The sequence below is a fragment of the Drosophila pseudoobscura genome, chromosome 2, assembly GCF_009870125.1.
Source record: "Drosophila pseudoobscura strain MV-25-SWS-2005 chromosome 2, UCI_Dpse_MV25, whole genome shotgun sequence".
Classification (NCBI taxonomy): Eukaryota; Metazoa; Arthropoda; class Insecta; order Diptera; family Drosophilidae; genus Drosophila; species Drosophila pseudoobscura.
The window spans coordinates 23,066,798-23,094,259 of record NC_046679.1 but is presented as its reverse complement, the minus strand read 5'-3'; the positions used below and the strand labels follow the sequence as shown (position 1 = coordinate 23,094,259).

General features: G+C 49.0%; 2 protein-coding genes and 2 long non-coding RNA genes across 12 annotated transcripts; 1 reads left to right on the top strand and 3 right to left on the bottom strand.

Annotated features, from left to right (window-relative positions):
* Window positions 1-536: 536 nt before the first annotated feature.
* Window positions 537-26,715, bottom strand: ctrip (E3 ubiquitin-protein ligase ctrip). Of its 9 annotated transcripts, XM_033377597.1 has the most exons (12): window positions 26,604-26,715; window positions 16,823-17,161; window positions 16,288-16,549; window positions 14,726-15,847; window positions 10,696-11,331; window positions 9,920-10,006; window positions 5,977-9,138; window positions 4,913-5,913; window positions 2,983-4,851; window positions 2,725-2,913; window positions 2,463-2,664; window positions 617-2,384 (listed from the first exon to the last, which is right to left on the bottom strand). In XM_033377597.1, the coding sequence occupies exons 2-12, from the start codon at window positions 16,901-16,903 to the stop codon at window positions 1,924-1,926; spliced, it is 9,072 nt and encodes a 3,023-aa protein (XP_033233488.1). In that variant the 5' UTR covers window positions 16,904-17,161; window positions 26,604-26,715; the 3' UTR covers window positions 617-1,923. The 9 variants fall into 9 exon arrangements, with proteins under 9 accessions (XP_033233479.1, XP_033233477.1, XP_033233488.1 ...); XM_033377588.1 differs by lacking the exon at window positions 26,604-26,715 and adding an exon at window positions 20,857-20,956 and having other exon boundaries at window positions 537-2,384; window positions 16,288-17,161; XM_033377586.1 differs by lacking the exon at window positions 26,604-26,715 and adding an exon at window positions 20,838-20,948 and having other exon boundaries at window positions 537-2,384; window positions 16,288-17,161.
* Window positions 12,483-14,719, bottom strand: LOC117183551 (uncharacterized). Its single transcript, XR_004468657.1, has 2 exons — window positions 13,886-14,719; window positions 12,483-13,805 (listed from the first exon to the last, which is right to left on the bottom strand). It is a non-coding gene; the product is annotated as an uncharacterized lncRNA (long non-coding RNA).
* LOC117183550 (uncharacterized) lies at window positions 20,275-20,909 on the top strand. The gene is made up of 2 exons (XR_004468656.1): window positions 20,275-20,636; window positions 20,729-20,909. It is a non-coding gene; the product is annotated as an uncharacterized lncRNA (long non-coding RNA).
* Hus1-like (Hus1-like checkpoint clamp component) lies at window positions 23,154-26,689 on the bottom strand. Its single transcript, XM_015182397.2, has 2 exons — window positions 26,604-26,689; window positions 23,154-24,096 (listed from the first exon to the last, which is right to left on the bottom strand). The coding sequence occupies exon 2, from the start codon at window positions 24,094-24,096 to the stop codon at window positions 23,257-23,259; it is 840 nt and encodes a 279-aa protein (XP_015037883.2). The 5' UTR covers window positions 26,604-26,689; the 3' UTR covers window positions 23,154-23,256.
* Window positions 26,716-27,462: the final 747 nt, after the last annotated feature.

Sequence of the window (27,462 nt, the reverse complement as noted above, 5' to 3'; positions counted from 1 at the left end):
CAGCGTTAAGACTTCGGGACCTAGAAAGTACAGTAAAAATAAAATTGCATTTATTTTTTTGTTGTATTTTTATTTATTTTGCTTGTTGGTTGTTTGATTTTTCTTGTTGTTGTTGTTCCTTCTTGTTGTTGTTGTTATTATTATTTATATAGCAATTGTATTTGTTGTTGGTGTAACTACTACATAATGTAATATGTAATATTAATGTTATTTGATAATTTAATGCTAGCATGTTTGTTTGTTATATATGTAACTTGACCAGCATCCCAGGAGATGCCATTGATTTCAGTTAATAATAATTATTATTATATTATCCATATATTATTTATATATATATATTTACTTGTATCGGGCTTCGTCGTGTCGTACCCTCCAAATCAGTAATCAGTACTGCAAAAAGGTTTAATATTAATAAAATAAAAAAAACAAACAAAAAAACTATCAAATGCGAAACCGATCTTACATTACAATCTAGAAACATAAAGATTGTAATGTAAGATCGGTTTCGCATTTGATAGTTTTTTTGTTTGTTTTTGTTTTTTTATTAATATTAAACTGCATTATTTATTAGCTTTCCTGCTGATTCTTCGGATCCTTCCGTTTCTTTTACTACTGCTGTTTTCAGATCACACGAAATGTGCGTCTCTCTATGCTTGGGGTTCTTCTTCCAGTACAATACGTTTATGTAATGTTACAATTTACGATACAATATATTGATTTCTATATATATATATATAAGTAATTTATATGCATAGTTGGTGTAAGACGGGAGGGGGATGTGGTACTAAATTCTAAACTCCAGTTGACGCGTTTTCTTTTCCTTTCGCTTTATCTTTTTCTTTTCATAGATTTTTCAAAGTGAAACAAAAACTGTCTATCTATTACTCCATTATCCATTATCCTCTGCCTTTCTCTTCACTTTTCTTTTGTAACACAGAATTTTTTTTCAATCGATTAGAAGATATATTAGATTATTATGTATTCATTAAGTGTAACTTCTCAAGGGTGGATCTCGTGTTCCTCCAAATGTTTATGCTTCACTGAATGAATCCTCATTTGCCTTGGCGCGAGATCTATCCAGAGATCGCCAGCCGCCTGCTACAACTGCTTCTACCTCCTGCTACTACTTTCTTGTATTCCGTTTATCACCCTTCTTCTACGATCCTTCGGTACTAATAAGCGTTTATGCACATGGTAGGTATGCTTAGAAATTAATTAAACTCATATTTAAACGCCAGAGCACATTGTTTGACATAACAAATAAAAATAAACTTAATGAAATGATTACCATAAGCATAAGAAAAATCCCGAAACAAATTCAACTACAACGCGAGCGTTATTCTCACATCAAAAGAATAAATTGCTCTGAATTTAAGTGGGGATGGGTGTGGGGTTGAAATTATATACCGTCTTCCGAATAACCGCTTTTCTTTAACTATGCAATTTATTTAAGAACAATTTCGTGTGTGGGGGGTGGGGTGCTTAACAGTGTCTCATGTAATTCAATGGTCGATTGGGACTTCCCTCTATTCCCAATTTCCCGAAATTTAGAAGTGTCAAAAAAAATATCCATATATTAATATTGAAATTTAGCAAAAGTGCCGAAAGCTGGGCGAATTTTTCAGAGTCAGAGATGCTACTATCGTGAGATCTCTGGAGGAAAGGGAAAGAATAGAGGGACACGTGGAGTGGGTGCAGTAGCCACACGATCAGAAATAAGATTTGTGAAACGGCACCGAAACGAATTCAAAAATGGTGCCCGTGAACTTTGGGGCGGGGGGAGGACCGACTACATATTGTATGGTATATATGTAGTATGCCATTATGCCCTGGTTTTCTTTTGTTTAGTAGTTGCTTTCTTCTGGTCTTGGGTGTTGTCTTAGTTGGTAGTGTTTTTGCCGCTCTTCGCTGGTTTTGATTTGCTTAAGAGAGATGGAAGGACATGCTGCCCTCGTTGGCGGCCACTTTCAGTTTCTGCCGCATCACATCACGGTTGGAGTAGTCGGGCAACTTCAGGTAGTTGACACAGGTCATCACAGACGGTAGATAATCATTGGGATTCTGATTGCCATCCAGGGTCTTGCGCACAATGGTCAGCGGCGGGGTGAGGGCCTTGAAGCCGCCGGTGGGCAGGCGTGGCGATCCCGTCACGAACTGCAGGAAGGCGCGCTGCTCGTCGCGGTTGTACGAGGAGAGTATCTCGTACAGATGCTGTATGGCCTGAGATTCCTGGTGGAAGCCGTGATCCGTACGGCAGCTGTCCTGCAGCATTTTGGCATCCCAGCGCTGGTGCTGCTGCTCATTGGCCGATCCACAGAAGACGCACTCCAGCTCCTCGGGATAGAACATGCGCAAGCGTTGTATGGGAAAGACGGAATCGAAGCCTATCGCGAAGCGAAAACCACAAGGGAAACAAGTTAGATCGACGCTCAAGGCTTCATCGCATTTGTCTCAAGTCTTACCCTCACGCAGTGCCTCAAACTGCTTTTGTACGCCCTCGATGAGGAACCAGTAGCTCACCAGGGAGATATACTGTCGCAAGTTGTGTACAGTCACGGGCGTGTCGCGTCCCCCGCGACACAGCTCAATGTTGGCGTGACCAGGCAAGACAAAGTCCAGCCCCAAATCGGCTATGGGACAGCCGTCGAGATCCAGTTGCTCAATCTACGAGTATATCCACAATTAGAACTCTTATTTGCGGGTTCATTTGGCATCAACACTCACCTTCTCTGTCTTCTCCATGGCATCCAGGTTGGGATCGGACAGGAGATATTCGCGCTGACGCACCACATCCTGCAGACGCACCAAGGTGTTCTGCACCTCCGGTGCCACACGCATCAGATCGGCCAGGCCAATCGAGTGCTCCTCGCTGACCAGCCAGCGATAGAAGGGCAACGAGAAGGGCAAATCCAACTAAGGAGAACCCACACGGTTAATTATAGTTTAGATACAGTTGGGAATGGGCCTTAAGGATATCCTTACCATGCGACTATCCATCACAGCCTTGGCCATGAACTTGCCCAAGAACTTAAACTTGGTCTTGGCTTTCGTCATTTGCGGCACCTTCGAGGACTTGCCTAGAGGCAGGGGGAACAGCCCATGCACCGCGTTCACATAGCTCATCGTGGTGGTGGTTGTGGTTGTCTGTGGAGGCTGCTCCGCTGCCACGGTGGTGCTGTTGGTGTTTGTTGTGCTGGTCGTCGTAGTGGCTGTATCGTTCTGATTCTGAACAGCCATATCACTTATTTGCTGTGCGATTATCATATTTAAAGCGTTCTCATTGGAGCCGGCATTGGAGGAGCTGTGCTCCGCCTGCTGCTGCTGCTGCTGATGCTGCTGTCCGGCTCCACTGCGCAGGGCGTGCGAGCGACTGCTGGAGCGGGTGGGATGTGAATGTGGATGATTTGGCGGCTGTTGGGTTGTTGCTGTTGTCGTCGTGCTGGTGGTGGTGGTGGTGCCGCTGCTGCTGACTAAAGTGGCAGCCGGCGGTGACTGATCCATGGTGGTTGCCTCGAGGGCATCCTCAATGTGAAGCACAGCATTGCTGGACTTGACCACATCCACGATGGTCACAGAGTTCTGGCGATAGCTGTCGCTGCCGTTCCAGAGGCCCAGATCCGTGCGCTGCAGCTCGGCAGAGACCAAAGCATAGAACTCCAGGGTGGGGCCGAGGCCGGTGCCCACCTCGTTCTCGTACTGGATCTCCAGCAGGGCCTTCGAATGGCCAAAGTCCTGGAGGATGTGCTCGGCCTGCTTGAGGATCTCGGCCCGGGAAATGGCCCGCTTGCGGCGGTCCAGGCGCGGCGCCACGCGCTCCGATGATTCGGCGGCATTCAAGTCCGGTGTGGTGTCCAGTAGGCGCTGCAGAGCGCGGTCCCGGTCGAAGCTGGTGGCATAGAACAGCAGATGGCGCGTCTCGAAGGGGAAAAGGAAGGGGCAGGCCATGCCGATCTGGGGCAGCCACTGGGGCAGATTGCCGGTCATGATCACGAGGGGATCCTGCAGTTGGCGATTGGCCTTGGCTGTGATCTTCGGGTGCACAAACTCCGACTGCGGAATGATGTTCTGGCGCACCACACAGCCGTACAGATGCTCCCAGTGGCGGTTGAGGGCGTGGATCACGCGCAGCATGCACAGGGCGTCCAGGGAGGCGTCCTGCACGGTCACCACGTCGGCGGGCAGCACGCTGTTGAGGAACGGCTTCAGGGCAGACACCACGCTGGGTGCGATGCCCTCGTGCCAGAGCTCCGTCTTCTTGCGCATACACTTGCTGCTCGACTTGTGCGACTTCTTCGAAGAGGAGCCGCTTGCCGCTCCCGACGAGGAGCACGAGGACGAGGCATTGGCATAGCTCGGGGTAGAGGAGCTGGAGCTGGTCGCCTGCTGCTGGTGCTTCTGGGCACTGCTGCTGCACGAGCTGCTACTAGAGGAGGCCGGGGCTGCAGCTGATGCCTCCTCCTCCACGGGACGATAGTATATGGTGTGCTGCTGCACCCAGATGCTCGCGTTGCCCAGCAGCGTCTCCGACTCGTTGTCGGTCTCCGGCTGCTCGTTGACCAGCGGCGAGAACTGCTTCACGGCCTGGTACACGGTCATGTTGTAGGGCAGCACGTGCTCCCCGATCATGAACTGCAGCTTGTGCTTGAAGCCTGCCTGGGTCATCACCACGGCAGCTACATTGTCGTCCAGGTCATCCTCGCTGTCATCGTCAGAGTCGGCTCGAATGCCTCCATAGCCGCGGACCACCAGATAGCGTTCGATGGCCTGGACCATGGCCAGAGGATCGATCTTGACGGTGCCCCCCTTCCATTGCCGCAGATTGCTGCACTGTGGGTGGCGCTGCAAGTTGCACTGGAAAGAGAAAAGGAGGATTACAAAGGGATCCACGAGTAAGAGCAGCCTCCAGACTCACCTTCAACTGATGCGTGTTGAAGAAACGCAACGCGCTCTGATTGGATCTGCCGCCGGGACCCGCCGGGAAGTCGTGCACCTTCACAGGGAACTGCTCCAACTGGGTGACGCACCCATTCAGCTTGGCCACAAACGCCCCGAAGGCCACCGACTCGATCGCAGGCAACTGTCCCACATTCTGGGTCAAGGGTTCGAGGGGCAGTCCAGCAAAGACGTGCATGAAGCTGCGCAGACGCGCGTCGCGGTCTACCAGACCCGACTCGCTGGTCATGTAGTTGAGCATGGCCTTGATCAGGCCCGAGTGGTTCACCTCGAACGGGGAGATGTCGCTCTCCAGCAGGATCGTCTTCAGCTCGAGCAGGGCGTCGAGGCAGTCATGGTAGCTGCCGTTCAACTTCAGCAGGATGCTCGACAGACGCTCCAGGACATTGGTGCTGCCCGCCGTCGACAGCTGCGTGTTTGAGGCTGTCGAGGAGCTGCTCTCAGAGGCTGCTCCTCCGCTTGAGGCCTTGCTGCGACGCGCCTCCTGCTCCGTGTAGCGCTTGACAAAGTCAATGGCCTGCTCGCGGACCCATTGGCGGGCCCGCTCGCGATTGGCCGCCGCCAGGAGATTGGCATGGGAGATGCTCTTGCTGATGCTGGCCGCCACGGCGGCGGCATTCAGTCCGCCAACGGCTCCTCCGCCGTGCTGGCTCACCGAGTAGGCCAGGGCCGAGGCCGAGGAAGATCCTCCTACGCTGGCGTTGGCATTGCCGGAATCTTTGGTCAGTCCATGGTGCTGCAGCGCCGACTGCTGCTGCTGCTGCTGTTGCTGCTGCTGCTGGTGATGGTGGTGATGATGGGCCGTCTGGCGTCCCCAGCGAGCCGGATTGAGCGAGGCCAAGAACGAGGATTTCGTAGAGCCGGCGTTGGTGGCGTTGCCAGCATTGAAGCGACTTTTGGAGCTTCCCGAGCCGCTGCCCGAGCTGGCTGTACCGCGACCCCCAGAGCTGCCGCCGAGACCTGAAACGAAAGTAGAATCATTTAGAATCTGAGGAGAGTGGGAAGGGAATTCCTAGGACTTACTTGTGGCCCGACTGAGCAGATCGTGCATGGCCGAACTGATGGGTGGTCCTCCTCCTGATCCGGATGCTGCTGCTGCTGCAGCGGCGGCGGCAGCTGCCACCAAGGCATCCTCCTGCCGGGACTTGGCCCGTCCGCTGCTCTGCGACTTGCGCTTGGGCGGGGCCTTGCGCTTCAGCATGTCCGTCATCTTGTGCTGCAGGGCCGTGGCTGATGACGACGAGGACGATGTCGATGAGTTGTTGCCAGCTGCGGCCGTAGAGCCGGAGGCGGCGGCACTGCTTGTGGAGGCCACCACCATCTGATTGGATGCGTAGTTGTTCTGTGCTCCCAGTGCGGCGGCTGCTGACGCCGGTGTGTACAGCATCTGCTGGGACATCTGCTGGATGCCACTGGGCACCAGGTCCAGCTGTGGCGGCGGCGGTCCAGGGGCTGCCGGCTGCTGGAAGTGCACGTACTGGCGCGGATCCCCCTGCGGCGTGGACACAAAGTAGGCGGCCTGCGGTCCGGCCGCCGTCGAAGACGACGAGGATGGGGCCGAGCTGCTGTAGTTGTATCCGGACGTGGAAGAGGCGGCTGTGCCATCCAGAGATCCAGTGGGAACCGGCACGGGCACGGGTGACGGTGTCGACTTGGCACTGGCCGTGAGCGCGTTCATGGCATGCGAGAAGCTCTTCACGCTGTACGACTGATGTTTGCTGCTGCTCGGCGTGGCCGAGGCACTCGACGAGCCTGGGGCGCCACTGCCACTGCCGCTGCTGCTGTCCATGAAAAAGGGGTTCACTTGCAGGCTGTTGGCCGAGGCGGGGGCCGACTGTGAGCCTCCGGCACTGGCATTGGCATTGGCCGTGGGCGTGGCCGTGGCACTCAGGGGCTTGGGCGAGGGATTCGAGCAGATCGGATTGTTGGGGTCCGTCAGCTGGCTGAACTGATAGATGACGCCCTCGCGTCGGAAATGGGTGCCAAAGACATCGGGCAGCTGGCGCATCAGTATCTCGGCCATCTGCAGGGCCCCCACCACGATGCGGAGGTCGTTGCTGCCCAGCATTCCGGCAATGTGGCTCGAGACCAGCTGGTACTTGAGCACCTGACGCAGCAGCTCCGGTGTGGCGTAGTAGACCATCCGGAGCAGTGCCCGCAGGCACTTGTAGCGCACATTGGGCCCCGCCGAGGAGCTGTACACCTCGTACAGGACGTTGAATATGTGCTTGATGAATTCGGCGGCCAGGCCGCGCTCCTCCTTCAGACAGGCAATCCTTGCGTCCAGCGAGGGACGACGTTTCGACTGGCTTCGTGGTGGATTGTTATTGTTGTTGTTATTATTATTGTTGTTGGCATTGCTTGAGGATGTAGCTGTCGCTGTGGATGCGGATGTGGACGTCGATGCTGAGGCTGCTGCTGCCGCTGCTTGGGCCGATGTGGAGGCTCCATTTGCAGCTGGGGCTGAGCCTGCTCCTGCTGTTGCTGCCGCCGCTGAGGAGTTTGTGGTCAAATCCTGTCCGGCAGCCATGGGCGCCACATAGTTGTGATTCATGCGGCGCTGCACTGGACGGGTGGTGCCAGTGTCCTCGTTTATCTGCTGCATGGCATGAAAATCGACAGTGTAGGTGCGTCCCAGCGTGCTGAGGCTGATCTCATCCTCGCTGCTCTGGTTGGCGGCCTCGATGAGGCGCGAATCAATGGTCGAGTAGTTGTGCCAGGCGCCGCGATCGTCGCGCCACTGCCAGTGCACCTGGTCCTGGGTGTTGAGCGTGGGTCTGTCCAGCAGGGCGTCCACCGAGAAGATCCCGTCCAGGGGCAGGCGCGGCATCAGCTCCCCAATGAGGCACGTCAGCTCGTACAGCTCCGAGGGGGAGCGGGAGATGAGCTCCACGTGCGTGGCACTGGCCGCAGCCGGCTCCGCGTTCCCTGTCAGCAGGTAGAGCAGGGTGGCGGCAATGTCGTTGCGCAGCAGGGAGATGGCCAGGTCGGGGCAGCTGCCGCACATGAGGCTCAGCATTCGGACGACGGCGGTGAAGGTGCCCGTGTTCAGTATGGCCGGGGTGACCAGCAGCAGCTGCTGGCAGTTCTTGAGCAGATCCGCGCTGGCGATCTGCTGCAGGCGCTTGCTGTCGTGCTGGAAGCTCTCCACCAGGCGGCAGAAGGCCGAGCAGACGCTCTCCACGCACTTCTTGTCCTGCTGCGAGAGCAGGCGGGCGAGGTTGGGCAAGCTCTCGGAGACAAAGTGGAACTCCTCCGAGTGCATGTTCAGGCAGCAGTTAGCGGTGATGGAGAGAGCCGCGCGCTGCGCGACAATCGAAAAGAAGTCCAGGTAGGTGAGGCAGGCCGAGATGCCGTTGGCCTGCAGGATGGCCTTGTTGTGGCGGCGCGAAAGTATCTCGAGGGCCGTGAGACTCTGTTCAGCCACGTCCATGCACTGGATGACCTGCAGCTTTTCCAGGAACACGGGCACAGCCTCCACGACCGTGCCCGAGGAGCGGGGCAGGGCCTCCAGCATGTAGGCCAGGGCGCGACAGGCGTTGTTCATGATATCGAAGTTGTGCTCCATGCGGAGCAGATTGATGAGGGCCGGCACCACCTGCTTGATGGGGAATCCGGCCAGGGTGTCCTCGTTGCCCATCACCAGCATCTGGCACATCTCGATGGCGGCCTGCAGCTGCTGGGACTCGTCGTGCGACTGCAGTCCCTGGAGCAGCTGGTTGGCCTTGGAGCTGCTGCTGTTTCCGATCGTGCGATGGAGGATGTGAGTCATGCGGGGCCCCAGGGCGCCGAACAAATGCGGCGGCAGGCCGCGGGCCTCGAGCAGGGCCTGCAGACGACCCACCTCGCTGTCATCGCTCTCCGAGTCGGCGGCTCCATGCTGGGTGGTGGTGCTGTTCGTGGTCGAGGTGGTGGCCGAGCCAGAGCCACCGCCTGCCACTGATCCGCCGCCAGAAGTCACATTGTTGCTTTGGCTGGCTGAGCCGGCACCGCCGCTGCTGCTGCTGGTAGCGCCCACCGCGCTGGCTCCACCTGCAGACGATCCACCTCCTGTAGCAGACCCTACTGCTGCTCCTGAGGCACCACTGCCGCTGCTGCTTCCTCCTACGCCGGCTATCGACTCGCGAACGTCCCGGGCGGCACTCAAGGCGGCCGCAACGATGCTGAGGTTGGTCGAGTTGGTACCTACGATGGCATCGAATAACAAAGAAAACTCATCGTTAGAATAGTCATAGTCAGACATGACGATACGACAGGCAAGAGATTTCGTAGTAAGTGAGACGTGTGTGATTGGGTTTTGAGTTTTGAGTTTTGGTTTTCAAAAAACATTCAACAGAAATTTCGAAAGTGAAATGAAAGGAAGGGGGGATTAGACAATCAAGTTTTTCCATTTTTTTTTTCATTTTTTTTCGTTATTTTTCTTTGGAAAAATTCAAATTTAAAGTTTGTCTCAAACTTCACAGTGTTGGAAAGCGTGGTAAACTAAGAGATGTACGAATTTCGATAGGCAAGGCAACAATCGATTGGATGATACATAAAAGTAGAAAACGAAAAGAACTTCAAATCAAAAACTAAAAGGAACCAAACAAAAGAATAAAAACTAGATAAAATGATACAAAATAAGGCAATTAAAGCATAGTTTTAGTGGTTTTTGGTCGAATTTCGATAACAATTAAGTGTGCTGCCACCTGGAGGAAGGGGGAGGGGAGAGGGTCAACCTGTAAATGCGTGGATTTTGTGGGAGGGTTGTATGTACAAATCAAAATCAAAGCAAAATGTGTGTGGGGTGTGGGGGGGTGGGGTGTGGGGTGCGGGATGTACGAATCAAAATCAAAATCAAAGCAAAATGTGTAATGGGTGTAATGGGTGTGTTGTGTGTGCGTGGTGTGTGTGTGTGTGTGTGTGTGTGTGTGTGTGTGTGTGTGTGTGTGTGTGTGTGCAATTACTGATCGGATATATGGTTTACCTGGCGTTACTTGCTGTCCACCTGCATGCGGCGGTCCACTTGGCGGTTGTTGTGCCATCAAACTATAGGTTAAAGCATCCGAAGCTGCTAATCAGAATGTTTGTTGTTTATGCCACACGACACGACACAGGTGGAGGCGAGGGAGGAGGCGCGACAGCCACACACAGAGAGAGAGAGAGAGATAAATTCAAAACGGTATTTAGTGTTTCTTCTTATTTAACGGGAGATTGCGGATAGAATTGGTTGGAGGAGAGTGGGCCAGACACCGCGAGCAAAGACAGAGAGAGAGAGAGAGAGAGCCAGCCCTCGAGCGACAGTGTGAGAGTAGGACAGGGCATTGGGGGTGCAGTTCGGGGCGGGGGTGGGGGGATTGGGCTTTTTCCCAGACCATAACCAGCACCACAAATAGGAGACGAGAGACCCTATACACCTACATTTGTACATATGTATATATTTACAGCGGACCACGACTGTATTCTGGAATCATTAAATCCTAGGGCAGAGTACGTGTGTGAGAGTGTGTGTGAAGGAGGGAGGGAGGGAGGTAGAGAGCGAGAGAGAGTACGTGCATGAGTGTGTGTGTGTGTTTAGCTTATTCTTTCTGCTCACGAATGGGAAATTCCCTTCCCTTCCCTCCCCCGCCCAAAATAATCCTAATCCCAATCCTAAACAATGATTTGGGGCGCTTTTCCCTGCTTTCGTTTGCTGGCGGTTTCTCATCCTTTCATCCTCTTCTTCCTTCTTCTCCTCCTTCTTCATCATCATCGTCTTCTTACCACTGCTATGCGTCGCTTTGGGCCCCTGATGGATCTGTTGTTGAGTTGTCTGCGACTGTTGTTGAGTTGCTTGCGTCTGTTGCTGCTGCGAGGGGTGCGCAGGATGCGGCGGATGTTGTTGGGGATGGTTACTCCGATAGCTGAAGAGGAATCCCGGTTGCACGATTGTGGCACGCTGCTGCTGCTGCTGTTGTTGCTGGAGAGCCAAGTGCTGCTGCTGCTGTTGCTGTTGCAACTGTTGCTGGTGTCGCACGGCCACAACAACGGTGTTGCCACCGACTTGCTGGTACTGATAGGTGCCCGGCGGTGGCAGCAACTGCGGCTGTTGGTGTGCCTGCTGCTGTTGTTGTTGAACAGTAGCAGCAGCAGCGTTGCCGAGTGATTGGTGTTGCTGCTGCTGCTGTGCCGCTGCCGCCGAACTCACACAGGAACCCGTCTTGCCACGTGAACTGCGTCGCAGGGACGAGTGCTGCTGTTGTTGTTGCTGCTGCTGCTGCTGATTGTAGCTCTGTTGCTGCTGCGTCGGTGGCACAAATGTGGCTGCTGTCGCTGTAGCTGTGGCGCCTCCACCACCCGTGTAGCGCGTCAGCTGTGGCGGCGGCTGCTGCTGATACAGTGCCGGCGGTGGTCCTGCCCCTGTGGAGGTATAATGATGTGGTGGCGGTTGGTGTAATACTGCCACAGAACTGTGGTAGTAGTGGGGCTGTTGTTGCTGATGCGGTTGGGGATGATGATGATGATGCTGCTGCTGCTGGGGCGGCGGCGGTGGCGGCTGCTGTGCAAAGTAGGGAGGATAATGCCCTGCCGCCGTGGGTGTCACAAAGGAAGACAAATGTGCAAACTGATGTGTGGGCAACAATTGTGGCGGTGGTTGGGGCGGTGCTCCAGGTGCCCCAGGTGCCCCAGGTGCCCCAGGTGGCTGTTGTTGCACTGTCAAGGCATATGGCGTGGCTGTCATGTGTGGCACTACTGTCGGGGGCGTGCCCATAATACTATAATCAACAATTGCATTGCTTATGTTGCCATGGCTGTTGTGGCTATTATGGCTATTATGGCTACTGTTGCTGCGTGTGGCACGTGGCAGCATTCCGCCACCACCAGCTGATGAAGCACCTGGAGCTGGCCCCGCCCCCTGTCCATGGGGGGCGGCACGTTGGTGATAGCCTGACGACGTTTTTGCTGTTGCTATTGACTCTGTTGTAGTGGTTGTCGTTGTTGAATGCCTGCTCGCAGTTGTTGTTGAAAGCTTTGTGACAGTTGTTCTTGTCGAAGTTATTGTAAACTTTGCCGCTGCTGTTGTTGAATTTGTCGTTAGCTTTATGGCTGCACTTGTTGTTGATGAATGCTTTGCCACTGTTGTTGAGAACTTTGTTGCACTTGTTGTTGTAACCTTTGTTGGTGCTGCTGAAAGCTTTTCTGCACCTATCGCTGAATGGTGCTTTGCTGTTGTCGTTGCTGCTGTTGAAAGCTTTGTTGCTTTTGTTGTTGGTGTTGTCGTCGTATTCTTGTCTTGTGGTTGTTTATTGTTGTTGTTGTTGTTGTTAGATCCTTTTACAATTCACGTTCAGACAGAGAGAGAGATTAAGATTGAGAGAGAGAGAGAGTGGGCAGGGGGCGTAGAGAGAGAGAGAGAAAGAGAGAGAGAGAAGAGAGAGTAGTGGGAGACAACAGTTAAACAGCTTTATTCATTCATGTTTGTCATTCTTTTTGGATGGTTTTTTGGTATTGTATTTGTCTTATTTTGTTATTTCTTGCATCTACACTACTGGAGTTAGTTGTTGTTGTTCTTTTTTTTTTTTTTTTGTAATGTAATGCAACAAAAATATTGTTTTTTTTTTGTATTTTTGAGCGCAGTGTGTGGATAGTAGAGTAGGGAGGCAAAGGGGTGGAAGAGAGACGATGGGGACGGGAACGAGGGACACTGAGCACGACTTTCTGTCGCTGACAATGATGATGTTGCTGCTGCTGTCGCTGTTGCCTTCTCCAGCTAAAGCCCGTAGCTATATAGCTGTTGATGTCACTCTCTCACACACACTAATCTAAGCACGCAAAAGCGTGAACGAACCACGCATACACCCACACAAGCACAAGCACAAGCACAAGCACAAGCTCCATCTTCCATATCTTTTCGTTTCCTTCAGCTAGTAGTGCTGGAAAACACCTTTGCTTCGTCGCTTCGTTTGTTGTTGTTACAATGTTGTTGCTCTAGTTGCTTCTCTCTCTCCGACTCTCCGTCTCTACGTCTCTTCGTCTCTCTGTTTATCGCTGGCTTTCGGTGTCGGTGTCGATGCCTGTGCCACACAGTTGCCATCCGTCTCCTTCCTTTGTAAACACCGAATTTTGTTGTATTATGGTGATTACTTTTTTGTTTCTATTGCATTGTTTCCCGCACAAAAACAACAACATCATCATCATCATCATCAACAACACAAGAGAAGCATCAGCATTAAATATTTATGTAATACGACTCAAATCATGTTAGAAGAAATGTTTCTTTTAGTTGTAAAAAAAACCATATGACACTTTCTTTCAACAATGAGAAATTATTTTAAATGTAAAGGTTGATTTTATTTAAATTTGATTTTGAAAATAAAACAACTACATTTGCAACAACAACAACGAACGAACGTGCAAAATAAAACAATTTTGTGTGTTGTCGGCAAAGGGGTAAGGGGTTTCCGGGGTAGGGGGTTGTTTTTAATCGTATTTGAAATGCAAAAATGTTCGTTGTTGCACATGTTTCGCGTTCTACAACGTACTCGGGGTACAGTGTGACCGACCAGCAGTAGAACAAAAGAGGAAACAATATCCTATGGCATAGCATGGGGACACACTGGGCGGGCACTGGGACGTACTACGCAAAACACTGGATTTTATCGAGCCATCGAGTGCAGAGCATAATTAAAAGTAATCAACAAATGATATATATCATAGTACAAAATGGGATGTGATGTGTGTGTGGGTGTGTGTGTGTGTGTAACAGATGTGGGGTTAAGTAAAAACAATGTGGGGCGTATATTGCAGTAGTTCGATGAATAGGCGTAAAGTAAGTGGAAAGCGTGTGGAGGGGCACAAGAGGTGGCGAGGTGGCGTGGTGGCAGCACGGAGAACTGTAGAAAAGGTTCCCCTAAATTATTCATTTCGCGCAACACAAAACTAGGACATCGTTAAATATTAGTTACGTACATACATGCAATATTCGAAGGAAGAGTAATCTCGATTGGACTAGACTTTAAGCACACGTATTTCCATTAGTGCGGAGGTAGCCGTATTTAATCAGCGGAATATATATATATAGAATATGTATTGTGTTATTGTTCTAGACAGCGCAATGCACGATTCAAGACTGAGGGTCCGATTGTTTGTCGCTGCTGGCATTTGGAGTGCGTTGGCATTGCGAAAAAAAACAATTGGTTGGTTGGTTGGTTGCCTTTTTTGTTTTATCAAAATTGCAAAAACAATATACTAGACACTGGGGAATAGCACGGCAAGACGAGGCGGCGCACTCGTACTCGTGGAAGAAGTGCTTCTTCATATACTATGTATACGATTTATTTTGTTGTTTTTGCATTTGTCATTACTGATAAGAAATGCGCCAACTGATACACAATAAAGAAATGGAAAAACAAAAAAACATTACGAGAAAGTGCAATTCATTTTGCCCTTCGAAAGCAGTGTGGCAACACTGAAACACGAAAACGTTAGAACTTCAAAGAAAAGTGTTGGAAAAGGTCCAAAGCCAAATGGAAACATGCAGGGGAAGAAGAACACAGGATACGGGGAGGGGGAGGGAGACACAACAATAGAAAGTATAAATTCGGTCTAAAAATAAAAGAAAACTGTTTACAATCTATGGCTACAACAGAGGGAGAAGCAACGGCTTACATACTACATATATACAACTGAAATATCAGAGATTCAACCATATAGACATACAATTACAAGGACCAAGTCTTAGAACTAAAGCAGATGGATGCAGGATGCAGTGTGTGTGTGCTCTTTGCAAAATGTAGTCAAGGGGAGGACTCACCACCAAGTTCCCCGATCAGTTGCTGGGCAAATTCACTCTCGGAGATGTCTTCCTCCTCGAGATCCTCGTCCTCTTCAATATCGTCGTCCTCCTCGTCGTCGACGTCCTCGTCCTCGGTGATCTCGTCCTCCTCGGCAACGATCTGGGCGTCCTCCTCGTACGAAGAGTCGGCAGAGTTCACAATCTCGTAGAAGCCCACCTCCTCCTCCTCGTCTTCGTCCTCCTCCTCCTCGTCGTCCTGATCCTCCGAAGTGTCCTCTGAATGGGACGCCTCAAAGCTGTTGTTTACTCCCTCGGCGCCAGTCGTTGACGACGTTGGCTTGACCTCGGCGCTGTCCGCCGCGGACGTGCTCGGGAGCGGCAGGCTATCAACGTCCAGATTTCCGTCCTTGTTATCCACCTCCTGGTCAATTCCCCCGGCCTCCACCAGGTTCTGCTGCTGCGAGTGGCGCAAGCTCTTGCGGTTCTTCCCGTGCTTGATAATGGTGTACGAAGACGGTGACGACTTCTTCGGCGATTCGGTGGTGCTGCTCGACGCGGCCTCAATGGCCGCTGCTGCTGCAATCACAGCTGAACCGCTTGCCTGCAGACGATTCTCGCTGCTGCTGCTGCTGGCTCGCTGTTGGTCTTGCTCCTGCGGCTGCTTGGAGCGGCTGTGGCTGACCTTGCGCGTCTTGCGGTAGTAGTTCAGCAGATTGCCAGGGCGTCCGGTCCGTGTGGCTGCTGTTCCTGTTGTGTGTGCCCCGCGCAAGGGAGTGGCGCTATTATCCAGTCCTCCGCTGGACTTGCGCTTGATGGTTGCTGGCAAAGAGGTGCTACTGGGGCTGTACCCGAGTTGTCCCCGGCGTGCTGCGGCCGCTGCGCTGCTGGTGCTGGGCCGCTCCTCCGGTGAAACGGTCTTGGAGCGAGTGCGTTGGGCCACACAATCGCCGCCGGATGCCTGGCGTGTGGTTTGCTCACCTTCCCCTACGGTTGCGACGGCAGCTGCTGCTCCTCCTCCACCACCTCCCTCAAATACGGGCTCGTTGTTGTTATTATTGTTGTTGTAGGGCGTTGTCGGCTGGAGGCGTCGCTTCTTAGGCGGCGTTGGGATCTCCACCAGCTGATCTCCACCGGGTGCCGCTGAAAAAGGCATTGTGGGAAAACAGGCCCAAAATGGGATTAATACTTGCTCGAAGAAGATGCAACTGAAACTGGGGCTGTATAAGTGTTGTGGTTATGTGGCGCCCGCCGGGTGTTTCAAATTTAGACAAACTATTTTATAATTATGCGTCGAAAATAATGCTCAGAGCTATTTCTATATATTTTAGTCGGTTGATATACTGTCGGCAGAGTGTGACATTAGTGGTTGAATGACTGATTGATTGAAATGACTGAAAACTCATTGCCAGCCACAGCCTGCTGCTGTGTTGAAGGATTTTACAGTAGTAGGGGTCCCCCAGGGTGGAGAGGGTTAATGGGGTCCGAGTGGGTTAATATCGATTAACGTGACAAACGGACAGACGGACAATATCCCTCTCTCTGAGAGGTAGAGCGGTTACAGGACTATCAGGACTACTTACATTGATGGCTGTTGCGATTGGTTTTATCTTTCTTGTTGGTGCTGTTGTTGCTGCTGCTTTTCTGCTGCGGCTGCTGATGGTGGTGGTGATGCTGGCGCTTTCGATTGCCAGGCGATATAGATTGATCGCTATTGGCGTTCGCTGGCGAAGAGGGCGAACGTGAGCTGGTTACTCGAAAAGCGGACGACCTTTTGGCGAGCTGCGACGTCTCCCGATCCTGATCCTGATGCTGCTGATGCTGCTGCTGCTGCTGCTGCTGCTGCTTGCTGCTGACGCGACCTTGACTGCGCGAACGGCGTGAGGCGGAGGTAGTATTAGAGGCGGCTTCGAAGACGGCTACTTCTGCGGATGCTCCAGCTGCGACGGAGGAGTTGACAGCACTGGTACTATTATTATTATTATTATTTGTTGTTGTTGCGGCGGTGGAGCTTTTTTTGTTGCGATTATGGCTTCTATTGTTGTTGTTGCGGCGCTGTTTATGCGAGCCGTGATTTGAATTGGTATTGACAGTGGCAGCACTGCAATTGGCTGCTGCTGCTGCTGTTGCTGTTGTGCTACCGTCGTGCTGCCCCTCCGTCAATGCAGAGAGCGATTGACTTTTAACGGATTCGGCCATAGACGACACTTAACCGCACCGGCATCGAACACACTGAACATGCCAACACACAACCAATGGGTATATTGATTTCAAAATTGTTTCACTCACAAAAATACTTGTCTAATGTTTAATATTTCAATGTTTTTTTTCCTCGTTTGTTTTTTGTTTAATTATGTATTGTTAATGCTGGATCTGGCACTTCACTTTTACAGTTGGTTTATTCCGATATTCCTTTTGCGTGCGTGCATGTGCGTGCTCGAAGGGTAGAGTTTTGTGCTGCAAAGAAAGAAAGGGACGGGCAAATAAGGTTAGAAAAAGTAGTCACGTTGCATTCGAGATGTGTGAGAGAGAGAGAGAGAGACAGAGAGGAGGGCAAGCTTTTAGAACGTGTCAGAAGTTGCTCTCCCTCCTCTCTGTGGCTCACCCTCTTAAAAATAGCCACAAAGGAGACAAAGGGAGGGGAGAGAGAGTCACATTCGAGGAATACAAATGGAGACGCAGCCAGACATCAGCAGATAGCAAATAGGCAAACAGCGCAGTAGGCAGCGAAGCGCGATCAGCGGGCGCAGACAGGAAATGCTGACAGCGATGTATGTAGGTACTCAGTGTATGTAGGTAAGAGAGGGAGAAAGAGAGACCGACTGCCGACTGCCAGCAAACCAAAGATAAGAGTGGCAACACTCACAGTTCAATGAATTAAAAAAAAATACATATATAAAAACCGGCTCAGCACAAATCAAGGGTGTGCACAGAGAGGGATACAAAGAAAAAGGAACTTGGCGAAAAGAAGGAAACGCACAAAGAGCCAGATTTACAGGTACCAAGTGCACGCACCCAGCGCAGCGGAAAATGAAAACTGCCCGAGCACAATGGAAGACACCACCAAGCGGGGAAATACACACGACGCACCACCACACTCAAAGAATCACCACGAACGGGAGGGGGGGGACAACATATGAAAACTGTAAATAAGTTAACAGCTGTTCGCCAACGCAGCCAACGACACGTGCAGAGAGAGAGAGCGAGAGCGAGATAGACAAAAAGAGAACGAGTGAGTCTGAATGTCAAAGAGAGAGAAGCATGGGAGAGCAACGTGAGAGTGTCACGTTGAGTGGAAAATTTTCGACACTCACTCACACTCGCTCACAGCTGGGCCAAGTCAGCTGTTTTCCGCAGTTTTGTTTATATTTTGCTTTTCGTAATCCTACGCTGCGCTGCTGCTGCCAGCAGGGTGCTTGCTGCTTTGCTCTTGTGTTTGTGTCCCCCTTCTTCCTATTTATGTGCGAGCGAGAAACAAGTTTTGACACACACAGAGCCGCGCGTGTGTGTGTGTGTGAGTTGCCATGCTTGTTTCGCTGCCAGAATAGAAGATGAAATGAAAAGGCAGCAAAGCAAAAGTGTCCATGTGTTTGTGTGTGTGTGAGTGTGTAGGCTGGAGAGGCAACGAATAAGACCTGAACGTGTGCTGCGGCTGCTGTATATACTGCCCTTTGCAACGTCGACGTCAGCGCAGGGCAGTTTTACATTATGTACATATAGGGGGGGAAACGTTACATATGTAAAGCGATATGAATCAAGCACACCATACCACAAAAAAGAAAAATGCGTAGTTTCGACTTGTCTGCCCTTTTACGATTCACTCTGACACGACACTGTTTCGGTTTTTCACTACCACTTTTTGTGGTTCCACATTGACAGACAATCACTCAAATTTGACATGAAACAACAACAGAAAATTAAGCTTAAACAAACGCCAAACATTTGCCAAAGCTGCAAATTGCAACAAAAAATAAATCGAGTTCAAGGCCATCAAAATGGGACCAGCAAAGCCCCAAACCAAACGACGACGTCAGCTTTTGAGGAAAATTAGTTGTATTTGGTTTTTCAATTGTATGTCGACATTTTTTTTTTATCAAGCGAGAGGTGGGAGCGTGACACGAACTAGACTCAAAAAGAGAGTATGTTCACTGAAGCAAGAGTACAGCGAAAGGTTAAATTCAAACTGTTCAAGAAAAAGAGTTTCGACATCATGTTGAAGGTTTTGTTATACATTAGCTTGTATGTTTATATATTTCTAACATGGAGTTATTGGATTGGAACAACTCTGATCGTGACCCACCACTAGTCTAGTCTCGGCTATAGCCTATAATGCCACAAGTTTTTCACACCAAAAAGCACAGACGAAACGAACAAAAATTACTGTGGTATATGCGAGGCCACAAATATGGCAGCGCCTTTATTTTGTTGTATTTGTTTTGGATTCGTCTGTGTGTGTGTGTGTGTGTGTGTGTTTGAGTACGGGTGTGTGAGACATTTCTGCTTTGCGTGTGGCAACTCCAACATATGGCGGCAGCGGGTTCAATTGTTGTTGCTGCTTTTTATCAACAATTGAAAATGGGGAAAAGTTAAGGGCCGCAAAGAAACAAAAAATAAAGGAGAAACGCGAATGTAATTACCTCTAGTATCGGGGGCTAGACTAGGCAACCCTCATGAGGTATGATGACAACCCTAAACAGCATAATTGATAAAATTTTTAAGAGTGTGTGTGTGTGTGTGTGTGTGGCACACCATGCTCTCCCTCCTCTCGTTCGTTATGCCTTGTGCGTGTTGTTGGCTTTGTTTGGAACATATTTGAATATCGTTGTTGTAAAAACTCAGTCGAGCATATTGGATAGTGTTCCCCTGTCGTTTTCTTTTTCCCCACCCTCTCCCCGTTTTCCACCATTGTTACGAAACCTGCCTACGCACAGCTGAGCGTGCGAGCGGGATGCCAAGCACTTACTCACTCTGCAGCTAACTGTAAATGGGGACATTTCAGCTTTCCTCTTGTCTGCTACCCTACTGATACATTCCCTCCCCCAAAAAAGGAATTACACAGGAAGAGAAAGCCTTAAGAAAGAACGCAATAGAAATGGTTGACTTGGCAACCCTACTACGGGCTCGCGGGGGGTGGCGATGGCCCCGTGGCAAGGCAGCGGCAACATGCAACAATTAAAGCGAAAAACCCTGGCTGGCTGGCTGGCTGCAATTGTAGTTTCTAACTCTTGAAGGTTGGGAAATATATTTCATACAAGGCCAATTCTTTACAGGGGCAAATAGGGCGAGAACGAATAGTAAAAGTTCCCTAAAAAACTTGTTGCAAAGAGCAAGAAAAGAAAAATATAGGAAAGAGTAGTAGGAAAGAGACGGACTACAGCCTTTTACACAACACAACTCGTTATGTACACACACTCACACACAGCCACACGTGCAGGCAGCGGCACTGCTTATATACAGTTATACACACGCGAAGATGCTTTCGAAATTTACTTTAGCTGCGCTGCTGCATTTTCTAGGAAATTATTTAATTTAATTTAGATACATTACGAACATATGTATATTACAAATTTATAATATTAAAAAAAAAGACTGCAATGCGGGCTGCTAGCCTTCCTACGGAATTGAACGCAGAAAACAGAAAAAGGCAGCCCGCAGCAGCGAAAGAGCGCTGGCAGAGCTGCATGTTCGAACATGTGCATGAAAGAGAACGCACGAGGGCAAGCGCATGACGACGTTACACACCAACACACTTACACACACACACATACAGACAAAGACTCGATTATAAAAGCGTAGAGAAGTAAAAAATACACCACGAAATCAAAGTGAGAAGGAAAAAACGTAATGCATACACAATTTCAACAATTTGCATGCTATAGCAGCGTAATAATTTAATAATAATTATATAAACACCAGCAGCACCTTTTTTCAGGTATGTACCCAAGTATATACAGAAAAAATATACATTCGTTTGCATTTAATTTCCTTTTCCTTCCATTTCTCTGCGTTTTCTTATTTTTTAAGGCACAACAAGACACGATATCAAGACGAGGAGGGTGTTGATTTATAATAATTCGAGACGAACCGAAAACACCGATGCCTGCGAAGTGGGTCCAAAGAAAAATGTTTTTACCTATTTATTTATGTATTACTTTATGTTCGACGAGCGGAGCGCAGCAACCTCGCAGCTCAAAAGTGGATGAAATATTGAAGAAACAGATTGAAACATTGACGAAACTCTCTGGGCTGGCTAAAACGTTTTTACTTATTTATTTACTTTATGTTCGACGATGTTGCTCGTGCTCATGTTGCTGCTCACTGCTCGGCACATGTGTCTGGTCCATACAAACTGAATGTTGCCAGCAGCATAAAGTGTAAGTGAGTGTGGAATGTAGGGACATTGCTGCGATGAAAAATCCCTTGACGAAGAGAGGATATCCCACCTAGAAAATGAGCAGATCCCAACCGGCATTCGATACTATCGACTAGATACAGGTGACAAGAATATGACTGCCAATTTTATATATTGAGGAGATTGATAAAATATATCATTATAACTGGGACTCAATTTCGACGCCAAAATGGATGGAATATTGAAGAAACAAATTGAAACTCTCTATCTCTCTCTCTTAAAATTCCCGTCCTTAACAGCTCTCAGAATTGAGTTACAGTGCTTTGTTATGTTAAAATCTACGCAGGGATGACAAGTCTAACTTTTTTCCCGGATACTAAAAATTGCTACACTTTTGTATTGGCCAACATTTGTACAAAAACTAAGTTCAATTTTAAGATGAATTTCCACTATACTGCATGTATTATATATAGTTGCAATTGCACCGCGTAATCCCTAACATAACAGTTTTTATTTAACATGAGTGAGTTGATTGGTTGTGCTCAATTCCATCGAAACAACAAACTCATGTTAAGCGAGAGAGAGCGCAGTGCAGTTATGGCTACGACTGGGAGCGAGAGAGCATTGAGTGGAACGAGTAGCGTTTAATGAGAGTTGTTCTGAGGGGCAGCCGGTGTGATTTATTATTTACCAATTTTTAATAAAACAAAAATACTTCTTTTAGTAAAAATATAGTATTGGATACATCAGACAATACATTCCATTCCTGTTGAGTAAGTGTCACTTGGAGTGGTTTTGAAAACAGGTCACTCAACCCCTGATAATGAGGTCAACCAACTCTCAGTCATTGGCTTGGTCTCCAATATACACGCTAGTCAGTGCCATGTGTGTCATTGTGGTAAACTAATTAATTAAAAACATACATAATATATAGAATGTACAAAAATAAGCTGAAATTCCTGATTCATTTCCACTCAAAATGGCTGTGTGACCAGGAGAGAATGACAACGGAAGAGACAAAGAGAGAGAGAGAGAGAGTGACTGTCAGCAATTATATTATACTTGGGGGTTGGTTGGCCGACACTCGCTGCTCCGACTCTTTCACTCTTGCTGCTTTCTTTAGCTCTCGCTTCTGTTCCTTTTACCTGTGGGTCCGTCCGTTATATCAGCTGATCGAGTTGCGAGTGAGAAAGAGAAGAGTCTCACTCTGTCTTTCACCAATTTACGAAAAATCTAATAGGGTCGTAGCACCATATGTACTCAGCTGACCTCGTCTCTTCTCTCATTTGAAACATTTAAGGGAAAAAGAAGCCACGTATCTACCACACCACGACGATGCATACAAACCGAACCACCACACTATCAAGGGCTGCCATTTGGCTGATAAAAATGGTCGGCCATTTGTTTAGACAACGATAACACTGTCCACCAAAGCAGGGGGCAGAATCGAAACCAACTTTTGACCGCAATCATGAAAGTGAGGGAAATACATACTCAGATAAGGAAACATCTGATTATAAACATTCAAACACCATACATATATGTTTTAAGTTAAATGTGCATTATGCTGGCCGGGACTCAAAATACAAACAGCTGTTGGGTCTGTGTACACTTTCAATCATGCTGCGATGGAGGATGGGGAGAGTATTTGAGCGGCCCACGCAGAGAGCTGCTCAACAACGTCGACGTCGCTGCTGACGTCTCAGCTGGCCTAGTTGACAGCAAGGCAGCGTGCAGCGGGCAGCGCTCGCTCGCTCGCTCACCTGCGCTGGCTTCGATGTCGCCTTCCCAGAAGCAGAAGCATAAGCAACAACAAAGTCAATTGCAAGTGTGAGCAAGAGCAAACATGTGCACGATGTTTCGAAAAAACCAGCAACAAAAACCAGTAACAACAATGCCAAATAATGAATATGCATACTACACGTATCACTCACTCCTCTCGCACACACACACACACACACACACACACACACAAGTGCAGGCATACACACTGCAAGTGCAATGGAAATTCAGCTCTCAATGAGAGGAGAGACGCACAAAATGGGGCCACGGCTGCTGGCAAATTTGGGGCGAGAATAAGAGTACCAGAGGAGAGACTTTCGCTTATCGATGACACAAAAAGGGGAGTATATTTATTCGGCAACTATCGACTAACTAAACTAAATTATTACGGCCTTTGTGGCTCACTGGCAATGCAATTCTATGCACAAACAGCGGGCAGAATGGAGTGCAGCACCACATCCTCACGCACATCGATCTGCAGGTGAATCGAGTGCTCCCGATCGATGCCGATGGTCAGCTCCTCGTTGGCCAACTGCAGGGCCCCAAAGAAGGCGGAGGCTTTGCGCGAATCCACCGAGCAGGAGGCCTCCCGGTCCTCATCCGCCGACAGGAAGCGCGGAAGGAGGCGCCTGAAGCGACTGGTGACCGTGGACATCTCGGAGGTGGCCACCACATTCAGCTCCCCGTCATAGCTGGCCTGGAACTCTAGGCTGGGCGACACATTCTTTAGCTTGTCGATCAGGCTCCGCAGCAGGCGGAGCGAAGGCAGGCTCAGGGCCAGCTGGGAGGCCGGCACGCGGGGCACCACATAGGTGGGCCAGTCGCTGGCGGGGATTATGGTGACGGGCACGTCGTGGACTACCTCGCGAGCCTCCGTCGAGGAGGTGGACAGCACCGAGGCGATCACCGTTATGCAGGGAAACTGAATCCTCTGCAGCTTCAGCTTGCAGCTGTTGACGCCTCCGCCACGAAGGACGGACAGAGCTCGGCCCAGATTCGCCGAGGACATGGTCAGCACAATATATTCCTGATCCGCACGGGCGGCCTCCATCTTGTACTCGGGAAAGTAGTCCCTGGCCGCAATGCTCACCCACACCAGCGGTGATGACGTGGAGCTCTGGTCCTCGTTCACAATGAAGTGCATTTGCTGTGCTCCCAGTATCATGATACAATCCTTGGCTAATTTTGCCAGGGTTGCGATTATATTCTGGAGCTCTCGCATATACAGCGGATCCTGCATCAGGGCGCGGAACTTCATCTGCACAGCGGGAAGCGATATCGGTACCAGGAGCAGGAGGCAACACAAAGAAAACGGAAAAGGAAAAAGAGAACAAAACAAAAAAAAGGAGTCAAACACGGCTGCCAACAACAACTACAGCTCCTCTGCTCTGGTCTCTATCCACCGATCCCTTTTCCTCTCTTTCCCTTCATGGGAAAAACGAGAGAAGAAAGTTCGAGAGCGGATTTTGCATACTCTACGACGCATTTTTAGCATACACATATACATACATACTCTGTGAAAACACAACAAAAACGAGACTATGGTCATCTCATCCCTGTCAACGTGGTGGACCTCTCTCAGAAGAAGCCTCCCTTGTGGCTAATCTACCCACACAACTGCACCAAGAGTAGAGAAACTGTTATACCCGAAACAGAGTTAGAGAATTGCCAACAAAATCAGACCCTTTGATGAGAGAAGGGCAGTGAGTGGAGTGGAGGCGGCAGCAGCTCTGTCGTTCTCCACTCGGCGGCGGCTCAAAACTCATGGAGTTCAATGTACACACCACACACACACACATACTCTCACTCGTCAATCGCACACACATACACAGGCACACACACACCACTCAAAGAGAGTCAGCCAGGCGATGGGCAAACAAAGCGCAGAGCAAGTTCCGACTTGTGTTTTGGCTTTTTGTTGTTTTTGTTCTTTTTTTTTTTTGATGGAGCAAAGCGGTGTGCAAAGAGCAAACGAAACGCAACTCGAACGAAATTAAACACACATACACCATGTACACATACAGATACACAGTGCCAGGTTCTCTCCTCCTTGCATACAAAGTCATCATCAAGAGCGGCAGGCAGGGCCGACAGACACAACAGGATTTTTTTATTCGCTGCGCTGGCTAGCAAATTAAAGGAGAGAGGGGAGAGTAGAGAACGGACTGGCAGAGGAGTTGTGTGGTTTAAGGAATGGGGCTGGGCAGGCTGCGGCGAGACAGGCGAGGCGGCAGGCAGGCCTCCAGGCACAACTCTCTCCCTCTCTCACTCACACACTGATAGAGCGGGATGGCAAGGGAAATCAAATTATGTGGCCCGACCGTAGGCGTCGAGTCTTGCTTAGGGAGGGGGAAGAGGCCCTGCTCCGGCTTGGGGGTCAAAATATTTTCCTTTCCTGCAGTTCAATCAACTTTCAAGGTTGCCTTTGGTCTTCAAGACGTTATCAGGCGGCCATTGTTCTAGAATTGTTCTAGAAGATGTTAGAAGCTTGGAAATCCAATAATGACGTCACACGGACCTTTCTAGAAACGATGAGTGTAACACGGGACTCGATTCTACATGCGCAAACAGCTAGTCGATAATGATAGTACCACAGACAGTGTTGTCCACTCGGAACAGCTGTTATACACCACCCATGACGTCACATACTTCATCTCTATAGCTTATTTCATCCAGACACGCAAGCATACACATTCCTAGAAACACTCATTGGTCGAGAGATGTTCTCACTCATTTTTCTTTTTTGCTGCATTACTTGCAAAAAAATAATTTGCCCGAGCACGAGGCGTAGAGCTGCCAATTGTGCAAAAAAAAAAACCTTCGCCAGGCCCCAAAAACGAAACTCAATGCAATTTCGAATATATTAAATGGCCAAACAAATATGTAGTATATGGAAGAAAGAGAAGAGAACAATGCCAAAATGCTGACAAGAGGCCAAAGAATTAAATAAATGCTGTGCTTGGAAGAACTATCACTGTCTCCCTCACACACGAACGCACAAATCACACACACACAAATGAGAGTACACTCTTTTTCTCTGCCCCCGCGGGTCTTATGAAGTTTGCAACACAAAAATAAAAGAGAAAGTAAAAACTTAACAAGATGCGTATAGGCCCTCACCACAGCAAGTGGAAATATCAATTCGAAATAGAACAAATAAAAAAGAGCACATACATTCCTGGATACCCTACACTACCCGCAGCCGCACTTCTGCTGCTGCTGAAAAGCGTTGCCAGGCAGGATTGGACAGATATTGTACAGCCATGTGACGACGCGTCAAGGCATTATTCCAGACGGAATACTTGTTACCCAATGCATAATGTATACAATGACCAATAGGTTTTCCTTGGGCTATTTCCACAGGGGGGCCTGACTGTCCGAAGGGGCAGCCATTGTAAAAATCAATATCAAAATATTACCCTCTCTTAAATCGCAATTTATTACGTTGAAACTTCACCGAGTCTGGATGATATGTTAAGGAGTACTTGGGACAGGCCTTTAGCAACCATAAATGCACTCGAATTATTACAAAATTGGTCGGAAAAAGTAATACAAGAAAAATGCAAATGGTCGACATTTTGTTTTCTGTCTCGCTGCTGCTTATTTGACGAAATATGTATGCCCGCATGAGAATGTATGTGTATCTCGTTTCCTGAGACTCTGCCCAGCGGAGCCCCCACTTTCAGCCGCAGCATCCACAACTGCGGATACTGCAATTTACATAACACATTTGGTCTATTCACGTTTCCCTGCCATTCCACTTACCTTTGAGCTAGTTTTTAATTATTATTTGCACAATTTTCACAGATTCCCCGACATCCGACGACCCGAGCAACAGTGTGACCGCGGACTTATCGTTAAAAATTATACGGTCCGACCCTCAGGAATATACCGAAGCATACCGTCTTACTTTAAAAATATACCGTGAATATACTGACGAGCTCATGTTCTATTATACATATTCCTCAAATTATAGATTCCGTGGCATATTACCATCTATATAGAACATTTAGCCATCTCCACATAATTTTAACCGATTAATGACTCAATTTTCTACTTAACTGGCTTATTCTAAATACTTGCTTTGCTTGTATTTTGCGTAAAAAGAGGTTCCTATTGTTAAATTTTGATATTCCGTCGAATATTATTAGCCAGATATAACATTCAGCCATGTCCACATAATTTTATCCGATTAGTGAAACAATTTTCTACTTGACTGGCCTATTCTAAATACTTGCTTTTATTGTATTTCTATATACCGTTGAGAATGAAATTTAATAGATTGATGAAATTGGCAAAATATAGCATTATAGACCGATATACCGTAAATATACCAGCGGTTCAATTTTGACCTAAAAAAATACCGAAAACTATTGCAAATACCCTGCCGAGCAACTGACAACTGACATAAATACCGAAATATACTGTAAACTTATACTGTATTAAACAGGATAAAACTTGAGTATTGTTCTTATAGATCCATCTTTTCTTTCCTATTTACTTACAAAACACCCCACGATATCTTTCACCTGGACTGCGCTACAGTTCTCTACGGTTCATTATTGGTATATAATCGGTTAATAGATCTCTGTCCATGATCGGGAACCATTTTCCTCGTTTTTGA

What these genes read in the sequence shown, in the direction of transcription:
- Hus1-like (XM_015182397.2), bottom strand. Translation starts at nt 24,096, where the DNA reads ATGAAGTTCCGCGCCCTGATGCAGGATCCGCTGTATATGCGAGAGCTC.
- ctrip (XM_033377583.1), bottom strand. Translation starts at nt 16,903, where the DNA reads ATGGCCGAATCCGTTAAAAGTCAATCGCTCTCTGCATTGACGGAGGGG. An exon ending in TGGACAGCAAGTAACGCCAG is followed by an intron (nt 9,139 to 9,919) that starts GTAAACCATATA and finishes ATGCCATCGTAG; the next exon opens with GTACCAACTCGACCAACCTC. An exon ending in CTGTGATGGATAGTCGCATG is followed by an intron (nt 2,914 to 2,982) that starts GTAAGGATATCC and finishes GGTTCTCCTTAG; the next exon opens with TTGGATTTGCCCTTCTCGTT.